This window comes from Temnothorax longispinosus, chromosome 10, assembly GCF_030848805.1.
Source record: "Temnothorax longispinosus isolate EJ_2023e chromosome 10, Tlon_JGU_v1, whole genome shotgun sequence".
NCBI lineage: Eukaryota > Metazoa > Arthropoda > Insecta > Hymenoptera > Formicidae > Temnothorax > Temnothorax longispinosus.
In genome coordinates this window covers 20355332-20370852 of record NC_092367.1, presented here as the reverse complement: position 1 = coordinate 20370852, position 15521 = coordinate 20355332, and the positions used below count along the sequence as shown (strand labels likewise).

At 35.3% G+C, this 15521-nt stretch overlaps 1 protein-coding gene across 3 annotated transcripts in view; it reads left to right on the top strand.

The window, feature by feature from the left end:
• Positions 1-15521, top strand: part of LOC139820498 (uncharacterized) — a 38631-nt gene that overhangs the window by 8983 nt on the left and 14127 nt on the right. For all 3 annotated transcript variants that reach the window (XM_071790825.1, XM_071790826.1, XM_071790827.1), the window contains 7 exons: positions 19-12722; positions 12838-13192; positions 13281-13529; positions 13600-13743; positions 13805-14089; positions 14197-14369; positions 14434-14533. In XM_071790825.1, the coding sequence (XP_071646926.1) occupies positions 19-12722; positions 12838-13192; positions 13281-13529; positions 13600-13743; positions 13805-14089; positions 14197-14369; positions 14434-14533 (14010 nt within the window). The remainder of the gene's footprint in view (positions 1-18; positions 12723-12837; positions 13193-13280; positions 13530-13599; positions 13744-13804; positions 14090-14196; positions 14370-14433; positions 14534-15521) is intronic.

Genomic DNA, 15521 nt, shown 5'->3' with positions numbered 1-15521 from the left:
GATTGCGTTTTTGTATAGAACACAATGTGATTGAGCTACCACCAATGAGATTTGTCAAAGAAACGTCTACGACCGGTAATTTATTAATGGAAGCTGTAGTGATCGATGTATCTCCTGATTATTTTGTTAGCGCGGAAGACGGTGATGATTTACGGACAGAAGCTGATTTCGAAGATGTCTCCATTATGGATGATGTTACGCATGTTCTTTCGTCACCTGAACGCGATTCCCGAGGTTCCTTGAAAAGATCAGCTCGACACAATGCGAACGAGGACGAAACAGTTCCTAATAGGCCACCTCGAAAAAAATCACTGAGTCTATCAGCATCAAAAAGCGAAAAAAGCCAACGAATAGAATCTGAGAGTTTCCATAGCGCACAGAAAGACGATCCACCATTGTCCCCGCTTTCATCTTTGAAACAGGATGACAGCGACACTTTTGCGGACGCTTTATCTTCTGCCCATCTCTCCATTACAGAGAGTCTTGTCCAGAAACACATGACATCGGAACACGAAACGGCAGATAGTAGAAAACGCAGTTTAAGCGCAGGAAGATCAACCGGTTCCAGTCTGGACGATGGAATCGGTGGTGATTCCTCTTTCGATTCAATGATCGATGCTCCTAAAAAAAAGCAACGTAAAAAGAAGCAACAGAAGGACAAAAATAGTTTCGAAGAATATTCCAGCCCTAACGACTACGAGCGAAGAAGACGAAGCGGATCGGAAGATAAAGTTGATGCGAAGATAAAACGTCAACTTATAGAATCAGTTGAGAAAATAGAAACGGAAGATAACAGAAACGGAACTGAAGCGGTAAAGGAATTAATTACCGAAGAAAAATTGTCAGATAATTTAAAAAGTGCGAAAGAAGTTTACAGCCATGTTTCGGAAGAGATTCAAGAATCGGCAAAAGATATTCTTTCAGAATCAAGAACAACTCTACGCAGGGCTTTGGAGATTTTTAATGAAAAAGTGCTCGATACCGCAAGTGCACCGCAATTTTCAAGTATTTATGAGCGGATTGACGATATACGTCAATTATTGGAGATTTCAGGAAGAACAGACGCAGACATTGAAACTTTGACCAATCTGGAAATACCTCTGCGTTCATTATTAAAGGAAATTAATGAAATTACATCAACGGAACATGTAGAAATAATTTACAATATTCTCGAACCATTCATCGTTCAATTGTCACGTGTTATTGAAAATCTCAACGTACTATCTTTGCAACCAACGCTCGTAATTTTGAAAAATTTCAGCGATCCTATTTGTAACATTTCTAGCAGAACCAAAGAATTATCTTCGATAAAGTCAATCTCCGGTTTCTCCTGCAAGTTTCAAAATATAGCTGAGGCAATTGTAGATCCATTAATCGATATTCAATCGATGTTTAATGGGATTTTAAATTATATCGAACGACTGAAACTTACGGTAAATGGATCCACCGCGGCAAGTGAGTCACAACAAGTTTTAACACCGTCAAGTCTTGTTGCATGTTTAATAGAATTGAGAGAGTGCGTATCTCACACAGCACATACTGCGATGACGTTGAAAGAGAATGAGACATTAAACAGCTTGATGGAATTTAGGGAGCCTTTATTGGATCTTCAGTCAATTTTAACGTCACTGCAGAGATGTACTTTTCGCGAACTTTCAATGATAAAAGAAATAAATGTTGCCATTTTAAAATTAAAAAGTGTCGTTGCAATTATATTAAAAAATTCTGAAAATTACGACGTAATTTCCCGGGTAGAAGCGACTCTCAAAATATTGGAAGATACCGATGAACAAATGTCAAAATTAGTGGAACAATTATCAGAAACCGAAGCGATTCAAAAACACATGTTGAGGAATTTAAATATTGACCAAAGTTTAAGCAATGTGCATTTTGCTCTATCATCAGTTTTAGAAAAGCAAGAAAAGCACATAGCCTCATATCATTTAATTACAAGTATTGAGGCATTACGTCAATCAATCGGGTCTTCGGCTGTTACAATCGCTAATTTGAAAAATCCAATCGATGATGAGATAACTCAAGAAATTAGCAAACTAAATGAATTATTGTTAAATCTACAAAGAGATTTATTAACGGAAAAGCACGAACCACGAGAAGAGCAAATTCTTAATGATTTGATGAATCCTATTAGTATATTGAAAGAGATAGTTCACAATGTAATTGAAAGCGACTCTTCGATCGAATCAATAGTACCTATATTGGAATTGTTGGAAGATATAGAAAAGGATGCAGCTCTTATAGCGAAAGAAATATCAAAGAAAAAATATCAGGAAGAAAGTATTACGCAATCTCAGAGAGAAAATACAGAAGAGAGAAGTAATTCAAAATCCAATTTGGCTAGTAAAATATGCCATTCTTTGGATCCTATTAAAAATTGGTTATCCGCTACATCCGAAGGCAGTGCGAAGCATTATAAAGACGAAACAGAATCTGCACTGAGCTCAACAATCGAGGAATTGAAGAGAGATGTAAGTCAGATTGCCATTCAAACGTCATATTCTGAATCACCAAGTGATGAAAGTTTGATAAACGCACTGATTGATCTTCGAGAACCACTAGTAAGGCTTAAAAACGCTATTTCTACATATCACGAACCGGAAGATCTTTTAATTTTAGAAAATTTGGATCATCCTATGAAATACCTTCTGCAAACTATCATGGATGTTCTACGTGAACATGCGGAAGAAAAATCTCTACGGCCGATAATAGATATCATCGAACAAATTAAAAGTCAAATATCGGTTTCAATCAAAGATACTCTTTACCAACAAGAATTGGAACAAAATGCTAAAATATTTAACGTAGAAACGGAAGAAGAAAAAGAAGAAGAAGGAACTAATACAGCTTCCCGAGAAACAATTCCAGGTACTCTTATGGAAGTTACTTCAACGCCATTTGAAGCCGGATCTATCGCATTGCTTACTGAGCAAACTATAACAGAAAATAATTCTAAAAACATAACCCATGATATTGTTCTACAAACCATAAAGAACGAAAAGCAGGAAAGAGAGGAAGATGCAAGTAAATTAATCATTATTTTGTCCGAAACTTTGGAGAACCTTCAATTGGAGATAACTAATATACTAGAAGATTTCGAAGAATCAACAACACAAACTGCTACAATTCCTCAATCGCAATTAGCTAATTCCATGGAAGAGTTAAGAAGGACCATTTCCACAATACGCGTAATGACCGTCTACGGTGAAGAAACTGGTTTATTTGAAGAAAAGCTTAATCAGACATCTTCAGTACTGACTAACTTAATGCAGCCGCTGACAAACATGCGAAATCTTCTTTCCAAATCGCATGAGCACGACGTTTCAGAACTTATGATACTGAATCGATTAACTCCATTGTTAAGTATAATAGAAAATAACGTGATAAAACAGATAATCGATTTCGCCGATACAGATGAAAATGTAAAAAAGGAATTTGAGTTTCTTCTATGCGCGTTAAAAGAAATCAAAATGGAAATTCCAATTGTAATTCAAGAAATATCATTGAGACGAAAAATTTTGGAATACCTCTGGGACATCTCAAAACCTCTGGAAAGTATTTTAGAACGCATGAGCGATCTAGAGAAAGCTGCGGAAGAAACTCTCGAAACTGACGTCGCGAATATTTTAGGAAAACCAATCGCTGCTCTTTTAGAAGGTATCAAGATTACTATTCAAGAAGTAAATATGTTAGATCGACGAGAACCATTGATTCTCGAGTTACGAAATCTTCTCGAACCCCTATTAGAATTTCATAGTTGTCTTTCAATGGTACAGAGCAGCCGAAGAAGTTTAGTTCCTGAAGCTTCTTTATTAGACGAGAGGAGAAGTGTTATTTTGCGAGCGGTCGACGGTTTGCGAAAACAAGTTTGTCATATTGTCGAAGTGATCGCGAATATGGAAGAAGCCTTCTTATTTAATGAATCTTTGACGTTGCTCAATTCCGCAATTCTACAGGTACAAAAACAAATTGGTAAGACCGATTATTCGCGCCGATCTAGTAGTGCCAATATTTCTCTTCAGCATCGACTTACTGGCACATTGAATCGCTTAGCCAACGCTATAATAGCTGTAGAAGAACACGCTGACAAAGATACATATGGAATAGTGTCCAAATGTTTGGAAGCATTACAGAAACAAATCTCTTTCGCGCAAACGCAATTTAATCAAATCGGTAGTGAATTAATTGACGAAGAGGCAATCGTAGAAGGCTTTCTTTATCCGACTAATCAACTTCTGTCGGCATTAAAAATTCTGAAAGAAAATACGCAAAAAATACCGTCAACAATTTCGCATAATTTAATAGTTCAGCTTCAAGAGCTAGCCGACTCTATCTCAGAACTAAGTTCTTCTCTATCGGTTTACAAAACAGGACTTGTCCAAGAAGGCGCTTCTGAAGGGGCACCGATCGTAGAGACTTTTTCTGCCGTTATAGATGTTTTAGATCACGTGAAAGATTCTATAACTGTCATAAAGCAGACAGTTGATGTAGAACAAAAAGCGAGCATGATTATCACGAAAGTAGAGAGTGTTATTGATGAAATTATAGAGGTATCACAAGAAGAAATTGAGAGCGTAATGATGGTCACAGAAATACCGTCGTCTAAAGCAACAGTTCAAGAAGTTGCTCAATCTGAAATTGAAGGTACACCTACAACGTCACAAACGCCAGTTTTAGAAAATCTTGAAGCAATAATCCCCGTTGATCAAACGAAGGATGATCTGGCAGATATGAGAAAATACAAAGAAAATCAGAAGGAAACTGAGAGACACAAACATTTGACAACTGAGATATCAAAGTTTAATTCTGCAATAAGTAACTTGACACAGCCGTTAAAAGAGTTGATTAATTTTATGAAATCTGCTAAACAAGAATCTCTGATTTCAAAATCTGAGGAAAACAAGCGGAAAATACAAGAATTAACAGCATTAATACAAATTCTTAATGATCTGCAAGCTACAAATACTTCTATTAAGACGGTAATAACTTCCTCGCCCATTTTACTATTAGATAGCCAATTTTCTCGTATGAAAGATATTCTTGCTGATTTTGAACGGGCTGTCAACGCGGTCATTTCCTTGACCCATGAAGGAATAAAACCAGAATTAAAGATAAATATCATGGCTTCTTTACTATTTATATCCAAACCTTTAGATGCTCTTGAAAATGTATTGGCATCTATATGTCAGACAATCTGTGAAGACAGATATATTGACAAGAACGGAGAATCATTATCTGCAATCGCAAAAGCCTTAATAGCATGTATTAATGATACCATTAAATCTCTAAATGAAGTGCAAATATCAAAATATGATAGTATTACTGACGAAAGAGAAACGGAAATAAAGGGAGAAACGAAAGTAAAGGAAGAAACGAAGGACATTGAAGAAACAACTGCGCGACCCCTCGAGGAGCTTATAGAAGCCATTATGGAGTCTCAGGAACGAGTAAAATGTGATAGAACTTCGCTATTGGAATCTAGTTCGCCTTCCACGGACGTGATCGAGACGAAAAGCATCGATAATTTAAAATCCGTAGAAGTAGAATTAAATGAAACACTTGTTAAAGAAGTAGATGGTTCAATGAAACAAGATACAGTAGAGACCCTACAACAAACATTAATATTTTCATTAGAATCTAGTCAAATCGAAGAATCACTTACTGAAAACATAGGAGAGATAAAATCAGTAGTAGAACCTTTAGAAAAAGTTGAAGAAAACTTAACAACAATTGATCAACAAAAGGTAGAAATTAGTGAAATTACTCAAATATCTGAAAACAGTATGATTCAGGAAGAACAAATAAAAGTTGAAACTTTGCAAACAATTATCTCTTCTCTTCAAGCATTGTGTAAGTCATTTGACGAAATCGGAGAAATGGAAGTTTTAGAATCTTCCGATAAGAAAACGGTCGCATTCTCGGCTTTGGTGGAACCGTTATTAAATTTACAAATTGCATTATCGTCGAAAGTTACTGAAGATATTAAACAAAATACAGTGACGTTACTGAAATTATCTGTCGTAAGCGTTTTGGAAGAACTACAAAAATCAATTGTTACAGTTCAAGAACAAGTTCAGCTTAATACTGTGGCTGAAGCCAGTTCGAGTAAAACGTCTAAAATGTTTTTAGTACAATCGATCGTGGAACCATTAGAAGACTTGAGGATGTCAATTACTTGTATTCAATCTGACCCAACAATTAGTCAGTTTATCCAGCAAGGAGCAGAATTATCGAATGTCGAACAGATCACGATCCTGCAAAATCTTACTAAATCAGTGGTGCAACTTGGAGAAAGATTTACGTCTATTATTAATCAAGTAAAAATAAAATCTGTACCACCGTTGCAAATAATTAAACAAAAAGATCAAGAGCTAAATCCAGAAATTTTACATAAAATTATTGATCCAATTCACATTTTGCGAGAAACACTCTCTCAAATTGAAAACCTTAATAGTTATGAAGCCGAATTATTAGAACCGCCAGAACAGAAAAGAGAGATTGCTCAGTTGGGTGCAGTGATAGACTCTTTGGAAAAATTAGAACAATTATTAGTTATAGGTACGCAACAAATTACAATCGCGCAGGAGGGAGTTGTGAAAGAACTTAGCAAAAATCAAAGTTTGTTGGCAAGTGCGAATTTAAAGCCTGTGTTAAAAGAACTGAGAAATTCGATCATTGTAGTTCAGAAGCAAACAATTTTTAATGAAGATATTCCTGTATTAAAAACATTGAATAAAGCTCTAGAAAATTTGAAAACACCGTTAACAACAGTTGAAGAAGTCGTCGATCATATTGATAAAATTACTGAAATTGAGGAAGTATCAACTTTACTATCGTTTGCAAAGTCAGTAGAAGAAACAGCGAATCAACTAGTAGTTATAGCTAAACAAGATATAACAAAACAAGCAATTAGTGAAACTTCTCTGTTAAAAACGATGACTATTCCGATTGAAGAATTGCAAAGTGCAATATTAAAACTCGAAGATCGTGTATCTCAAACGTTGGAGACAAAGGAATCGATAAAAGCTGTTACTTTAGAATGTATGATACAACCATTGCAAGAGTTGCAGCAATCATTTTTAACTGCATCTTATCAAGAAACCGTTCTAGCTTTGCAACGATTGCCAATCAAGTCGACATTGGACAACTTGAATAAATCCGTGGCAGTGATTCAAGATCAAGTTATGTTCATCCAAGATAATTTACTTGCGGACAAGAATACTGATGATTTGATAATATTGAAGGATTTCACGAGATCACTTGGTAATTTAAGAACATCGATGGTAGTTTTACAACAATTGAATGCAATAGAAAACGCTGGTCAACAGATCGTAGAAATCGAGAATGCGTCCGCGTTACAAGCATTCGCCAAATCTATTGAGGAGTTCAAGAAATGTTGCTCCATAATCGTTGAAAGACCGAGAATTATCGAAGCTTTTACGACAAATACAGAATTGAAACAATCAAATAAAATAGGTGCGCATCTTATAGAAAATATTATTACACCTTTGCGAATATTACAGGAACAGATTTTAATTATCGAAGAAACTAAAATGCAAGAATCTGAGATTTTGAATGTTACGGAAATAAGGAAACCAGTCACTGTCTTAAGCAGTCTTGTTGGTCCCTTACAACAACTTGAAAAATCTTTCGTCGCAACGGTGCAAAAGGAACATATTGTCGAACATGATGGGCACACATTAACAACTGAATTGTCTTCTGTAAGTCTAGAGAAGCTTGCTCTACAACCTATTCTCGAGGAAGTACAAAGATCTATTGCTACTGTACAAGAGCACGTGATATTAGAAGCGGGAGATCATATTACATCGGAAGCAGAAACTGACGCTTTATTGAAATCGATTGCGCAGCCTTTAATAGATTTAAGAGCTTCTATCGCATCTATTCAGCAAGTGACCGCAACTGCACCTGAGTTTTTAAATGAACTCGTACAAGAACAAAATGTTTCGGCGTTGGAAATTTTTGCCGAAACTCTTCATAATCTGACGGAACGCATGGCAATGTGCAATCATCAGCAGATAATCATGGAGCCTGCGGCTGACACTATCTCCGAAGATGTCTCGTCTTTAAATACGTGGGCAGATGTAATCGATGAATCGTCTTCAAAAATTACGCGTCCAGTAGTGATCGATCAAGGCGCGATCGAATCTCCAGTCGAAGTCGCAGTATCGATGTCCGACGATGAAAGCTCTAGCTTGAAAACATTAGCAAAGCCATTAACTGAATTACGAGAATGCCTAGCCTTGATCGTCGAAGAGCAAAAAGCAGTCCCGCCATACGATACGACAGGTTCTTTATCAGAAAAAGAAAATATTTCTTTGATGAAAACAATAATACAGCCTTTATCAGAATTAAGGCATGCAGCTGCAATAATTATTCAAGAACAAATGGCCATTGAACGTGTTAATGAACATTCATTCGCCATCGATGATAAAAATGAATTTATTCTTCGTCCTTTGATAGAACCACTCGAAGAATTACGTCACTCTATCGCAGTAATACAGGATCAGATGTTGATTGAAACACCAACGAATCGATCGAAGAACGATGTGATATTAGGTGCATTGGCTGAACCTCTGTTCGACCTCCAACGTGCTATATCTGTTTTAGAAACACGAGTAATGTCGCCGGTGTTAGATGTTGAATCGATGCCCGAAGATGCAAGCAATAATTGGATTACGGAATGTCTAGCGACTCCTCTGCACGAAATAGAGAGATCGATTGCTGAAATTCGACAATGTAACATAATAGAACCTGAAACCATAATTGTGGAAGAACAAACGAGAACTTTAATACCAGACTGGTCCATTATCGAAAAATTAGCAAAACCAATGGAAAGTATTAAATCAGCAATATTACGTATGGAAGATGACTCTGTCGAAATTCAAGTTCTTAAAACAATGGAAATACCACTTGCTAATGTACAAGAGAATTTGACGTTACTAACAAGTAAATATAATTTGGGTGATGAAGAGAAAGAGAGTATCGATGCTTTGATCGAATCTCTTTCCAATTTTGAAAAATGTATTTTATTTGTCAAGGAAGAAATTATCGACAATGCAGTATCTAAACAATCAGATACGATGAAAATTGATGCAATATCCGCCATTCTCAATATACCATTAACTGAATTAAAATGTTCTCTTGCGACTATAAAGAAATCGCCAAGCGTAAATTTAAACAATTTGGAAAGGCCGTTAAAACTTGTGCAGAACGCGCTCGAAACAATTGTATCTGTACAACGAAATAAAAAACTTTCAGAATTATCGACGAAAATAATAAATAGTATTTCAGATATTGACAAGTCAACCGAATCTATCGAAAATAAATTAAAGCAGCAACAGATGTCGGCCGTTGAAATTTGTATCGAATACGAAGCACTTGGAATATTGACAAAATCTTTACAGAATATCAAACAATGTATTATACAGATACAAGAAAAACCAAATACTGCCAATTCAATGATTAGTGCTCTTCAGAAACTCGAGAAATCTATAGCTGTAATGCGAGAGCAATCAGCCGATAAACCATTGGCGGAATCGCAACATACGAACTTCAGTGTTCTTTCAAAAAATTTAATACCGTGCCTATACGAATTACAAGAGTCAATAGAAGCAACTAAAACATTATGGCATGAAGAAACGGTACTAGATGGATTAATGATTCTTGAGAAACCAATTTGTAAATTGCAAATTGTGATGAACATTATATGTGACCAGCCTTTGGAAGAAATGATTTTAATAATAAATAGATACAAAGCAGCTCTTCAAAAGAAATCTGTAAAGCAAGAAATAGAACTATTTGAAATTGAGACAGTTGTCGAAAAAGACGACAAAACTAACGAAACTGTGAAGGAAGAGATAGATGAAACTAAAATGGTAAAAGATTCAGCAATAATTAATGAGAAAGATAAAGTAAACGATAAAGACGAAGAAAATAAAAAGATATCAGAAAAAAGGAAAGAAAAAATAGAACGAGACGAAGAAAAAGATTATGAAGAATCAATGAAATTAATACACGAAGAAGAGATTAATCAAATAAAAAATAAAAATGAGAAACGAAAGAAAGAAGACGTAATTCAAGAAATGCAAGAAATAAATAAAAAGCAAGAAAGCGAAAAAATTGAACGAGTAAAGGAAGAAATAGAGCAAAGTGAAAGAAGTGTGAAAGATGAAAAAATAAAGCAAGATGAAAAAGAATGTAAGAAAATAGAAGAAACTGATAGCTTTGAAAAGCATAAAGAAACTGAAAAAATAAAGGAAATTAAAAATCAGCAAGAGAACATAGGTACAACTAAAAATATAAAAAATGGAATGGAGGAGTCCAAAAAACTTGTCGACGTCGGAGAAATGAGGAAAGAAAAAAGTGAAGAAACAAACGAGGAAGGTGTAGAAGGAAAGGAAGCAGAAAACAAACGAAAGAAAGAGCAAGAGATCGTGCAAGAGAAGAAAGAAATAGATGAATGTAAGAAAACTGAAACAGACCGAACCATCGAAGAAAAAGAAGAAAATAAAAAAGTAAAAGGACTTAAAGATATAGGAAAAAAAGAAGGGCAATCGAAAGAAAAGGGAGAAGAACAGCAAGATATAAAAACTACTGACAAATTAAAATCGACGGAACAATATAAGAAAAGAGATCCAACTAAAGAGGAAGAAGAAGAAAAGCGAGAAAAAGACAAAGAAACTGATATAGCACAACAAAAGAAACAGGAACCTGTAAAAACAGAAGTTGAAATGATACAGAAAGAAAAAGAGAAGTCTGACAAGGAAGCAAAAGCTAAAGAAATAAAGAAAAATATAAAGCACAAGATTTCCAAAGAAGATGAGAAATTAGACAAAGAACAGGAAAATCTTGAAAATAAAGAATATGTTGCCCGAAGTCAAAATAAAGATGTTCAGAAAAAGGAAAACGCTAATTTGTTGAAAAAAAAAGAACAAAAAGAAGGAAGGACGAAGGAAAAGATAGAACAAAAGAAACAGGAGGCAATGGAAGAGATAAAAGAGGAAAAAAGCGAAAAAACAAAAGATCAGAAGACTGAAGAGTTTGAAAAGGAAAAAGAGAAATTGAATAAAAAAGAAGAGTATATGGAAGAGAAGATAAAAGAACAAGGACTAAAGGAACGAGTAGAAGAAGTAAAGAAGCAAGAAAATGAGTTAAACAAAGAAACAATAGAAAAAATAAAAGGAAAAGATAAAGCAAAAAGTGAAAAGACTGAAAAATTGGAAAAAAAGAAAGAGGATTTTAGTGAAAAAAGTGAGATAAAACAAGAAGAACGAAAGAAAGAAGATAAAGTTAAAATATCGAGGAAAGAGGATGAAGAACGGAAAGAGATAACTAAGGCTGAGGAAATAAAAATTGAAGGAGATAAACAAGCAAGGACAAAGAAAAATGTACAAGAGGATAAGGAAATAGTTAACCAAGAAAAAGATAAAGTGGAAGATGAAAAATTAGGAAAGATAAGAGAGGAATTAATAGAAAAAGAGAAAGACGAAATTGTTAAAACAGAAGAAATAATACAGCAGGCACAATATAGATGTATAAATGACATAAAGAAAGAAGATGATACAAACGAAAGCAGAACAGAATATAAAGAAATAAATGAAGAACAAGAACAAAAACAAATAAAAGAAAAGCAAAAAGAAAAAGTAAGCGAAAAGGGAATCCAGGAATTAGCATTAAGAAGAGATAAAAATTTGCGTGTGCAAATGGACGAAGATTTAAAGAAACAAAAAGGTGAGAAAATGCTTCGAAAACAACAGGAAGAGAGCAAACCGGAATTTGAAAAACTGGAGAGAGTGAGAGAAGAAGAGAAATGGAAACAGCGAAAGTCGCAAAGTGATGAAAATCGGTTATATATGAGAGAAGAGCGCATTAATAGAGGTGGTGAATGCAAAGAACAGAGAGAGGAAAACGATTATCAAGAGAGATATAATGATAAAAGGCTGCATAGAATAGAAATAGAGCGCTTGGAAAAGAACAGAACTGTGAGGCAAGCTAAAGAAATGGCTGACTATGTATCTGTAGCGGACGAGGCAAGGCGCCAGAAAAGAAGTGAGGAAAAGAGAATTAGGAGAGATGAGACTGCTAGATTTTTATGGGAAGAAGAACAAAGATTACGAAAAAGGCAAGAAGAAGAGAGATTCAGAAGTAGGCAGAGAAAAAAAGAACAGATAAGAGAGAATGAATGGTCCAGAAAACGCGAAAATGAATCCGATCGCTTTCTTAGGAATATGTTAGAGGTCACATGCAAGCCCGACAAATCGACTTCAATGCTTTTCAATGCCGATTATTCTCGAGACTATACTTTTCGGTTTGATTCTGGTATCCCAATGCTTTCTAGTAGTACTTCCAGATCATACAGCTGGAGAGATTCTTTAACGTCATTAAATCGGAAAAGGCTTGACGACTATTGGGATTATAAATTACGTAGTCCTTTTATGGATAAGTATTATTTTGATACGGGGTCTTCATACAAAAGACGCAGAAAAAGAGAATATCGCATGATTCGCGCGAGGTCGATCAGTTTGTTGAAATACGAAGACTATTCAACCGGAGATAGCGATGCCACTATTGTACCTAATACGCGCGTTCGACCTCTCCGACGCACAAAAGCGGACGCTATCTCACGTATCAATTTCGACACTTGTGAGTCTATTCCGTTTAGTTACACTGACATCCATCAAAGTGAGGTAATTATTCAATATCGCAAACTACTGCTTAATAAACACTACTGCTTTATAAACACACTACTGCTTTATAAACAAGAAGGAATCTCAATTTTTATAAAATTATTAACCATTACAGAGTCTTCCGTGGGACAAACCAAAGAAACCATCGTTTTGTACAAGATTGACGAACCGAGTCGTAGGAGTTGGAATGAGGACAAGACTGACCTGTACCGTTCTTGGTAATCCCGAACCACGCGTTTACTGGATGAAAGACGAACAAAACCTAGATGTATCGGACAATCGCTGTAGAATGCGATGTGAAAACGGTATGGCTTATTTGGAATTACACGACGCGCTTCCCGAAGACGCCGGAGTATACACATGCGTAGCTGAAAATACACATGGCACTTCGACCACCGAATCTATCTTGAGAGTTTATTCCGATTATAAACCTACACATTCACCTCCAACTTTTGTCAAATCAATTAAAGGTATGCATGCACAAGTATATAATATACCTTTTAACGTTTATTAATTTACATAAATTATTTCAATAATAAACCATTTTTTCTCGTATAGATACTTATCGACATTCTGATCGTAAGCTAATCCTGGAATGTCGTGTACGAGCACATCCCGTTCCTAAGATTTCCTGGCTGAAAGACGGAATGATTCTACAAGGCGAACGTTACAAACAGAGCTATCTCGATGATGATGTATATCGACTGGAAATAGCGGATCCTGATGTCACAGATAATGGACAATATACGTGTCGCGCGGTAAACGAGTTACATAGTGAGGAAATGTCTCATATTGTTCGCGTTGAAGGTGATTAGGATATTATATGTTATAAATTGATATGAATGCGTCTGAATATTATGTAATAATATAATTTTAGATTGGCGATCCGTAAATCGAAACGATCCACGTATGGGCAGCAAAGTTAGATCGGAATTTGCAACAAGACCACAGTTCTCCAACTTACTAAAGGATTACAGCGTTCGCGCTGGTGGAACTGTCGCTCTTCAAGCAGAAGTCAAAGGTAAATAAGACGCTTGTCAAAGAAATAAGTTACATATCAAATCCTCTTTAATTTATTATAGGTATACCATCTCTGGAAGTGGAATGGCTACGCGGCGATCAAAAGGAGGCAATTACGATACCAAAAGCGAGAACCTTTGTAGAACGTGGACTTTACACGACAGAGTCGGAAAGGGGTGCATATGTGTGTAGAGCGATCAATGATTATGGACAAGTGGATACGAGCGCTATCGATGGAGAAAAACCGGCGATGTTCGTCTCAAGACCTTCCAAGAAATCGATCGATGTGATCGTTGGCGAAGACATCAGTATATCTTTCCGAGTCAGCGGTATCCCTAAGCCTCGAAGTAAGACTCGACAAATTTATCGTATTCACAAAGTAATATTAGTTTATTTTTCTTTTTATTTTCTCTCTTCTTTATTCTTTATCTATCTATTTCTTCTATTATTTTAGTAATATGGATGAAAGGATTAACAGACATTACGGGTGGACCAAGATCGTACAAAGAGAGTATTGATGATTATGTCAGATTAATATTAAAAAGAGTTATACCTTCTGATGAAGGTACCTATTGCATTTTGGTTAAAAATAGATATGGCTGTGACAGAAGCTTCTTCTCGATCAAGGTGAGAATCTTCGTAAATTTAATTGAAGTAAGAGAAACGTATAATCAGTAACGTATTCAAACAGGTAAAGCAACGTGCTAGGTCACTGACTCCATTATCAGATTGGAATTCTGTTACTGACCGCAACGCAGAAGAATACGACAACGATATGTCCCATGTGAGGAGTAAGTGGCTTTGCGATTATTTATATGCAATATTAACTATAAAAGAGAATGCTCGAGTAATATTATAAGATTTTCTAGTATCACTTGCACATGAATTTTAATAAATAAACGCATGAATTATTTAGTAACATAGTAATAGATACTAACTAAAATGTCACGATATTATTGTATAACATATTAAAATTAGAATGACAAACAATCTACACCAACTGCAACATCGTACACTTGGCTTAAATTTTAATGGCTAAACGCCAATTGACGCCTGGACTAAGCGGTCGCGCAAACTGACATCAATATTTAGTTTGACTGTTCATTGAATTGATATGTTGATCAAAGATCTTGTTAAATATATGTAAATATAATTTTTGAAATAAATGAGCCGGTATCCTGAGACTGAGATGTAAGGCACTTTCAATTGAATTCAGAATTAGCACGTTCGCGAATTTGTACTCGTAATGTAAAATAAACACGACAAGAGAACATCCAAGTTTCCTTCACTCGAGAAACATTTCGAGACGGGTTATTTTAGTTTGCCTTCTTTACATATCTCCTACCAACACCTCACGAATTCCACAAATTCAAAATTCAGTCGTCATCTAAACGCGAATCACTTCATATACCCTACTTTTCAAAACCTTATTCAGTTTTGTGCAGACGATACATTTGTGCTGATAAGAAATAATTTCGCAGAGTGAAAAATTATTTATTCATTTCATCGACATCAATATCTTTTTAGAAATGTTAAATCCGCCACGAATTTATCATTATTTTTATAACATTCTTATTGCATAATACGTTAAATATTTCTTTCTTTCGTTTTCTTTTTAATATCAAGACACGATTTTTTTTATTTACAAGCATCAATAATAATATTATACATCGCCAAGTAAACAAAATTTATTATGATGTCACACGATCATGGAATCATTATTAATGCTGAAAATGAAAATATTACTATTTCACGTTTGCGATGTTTTTGGACCAAGGA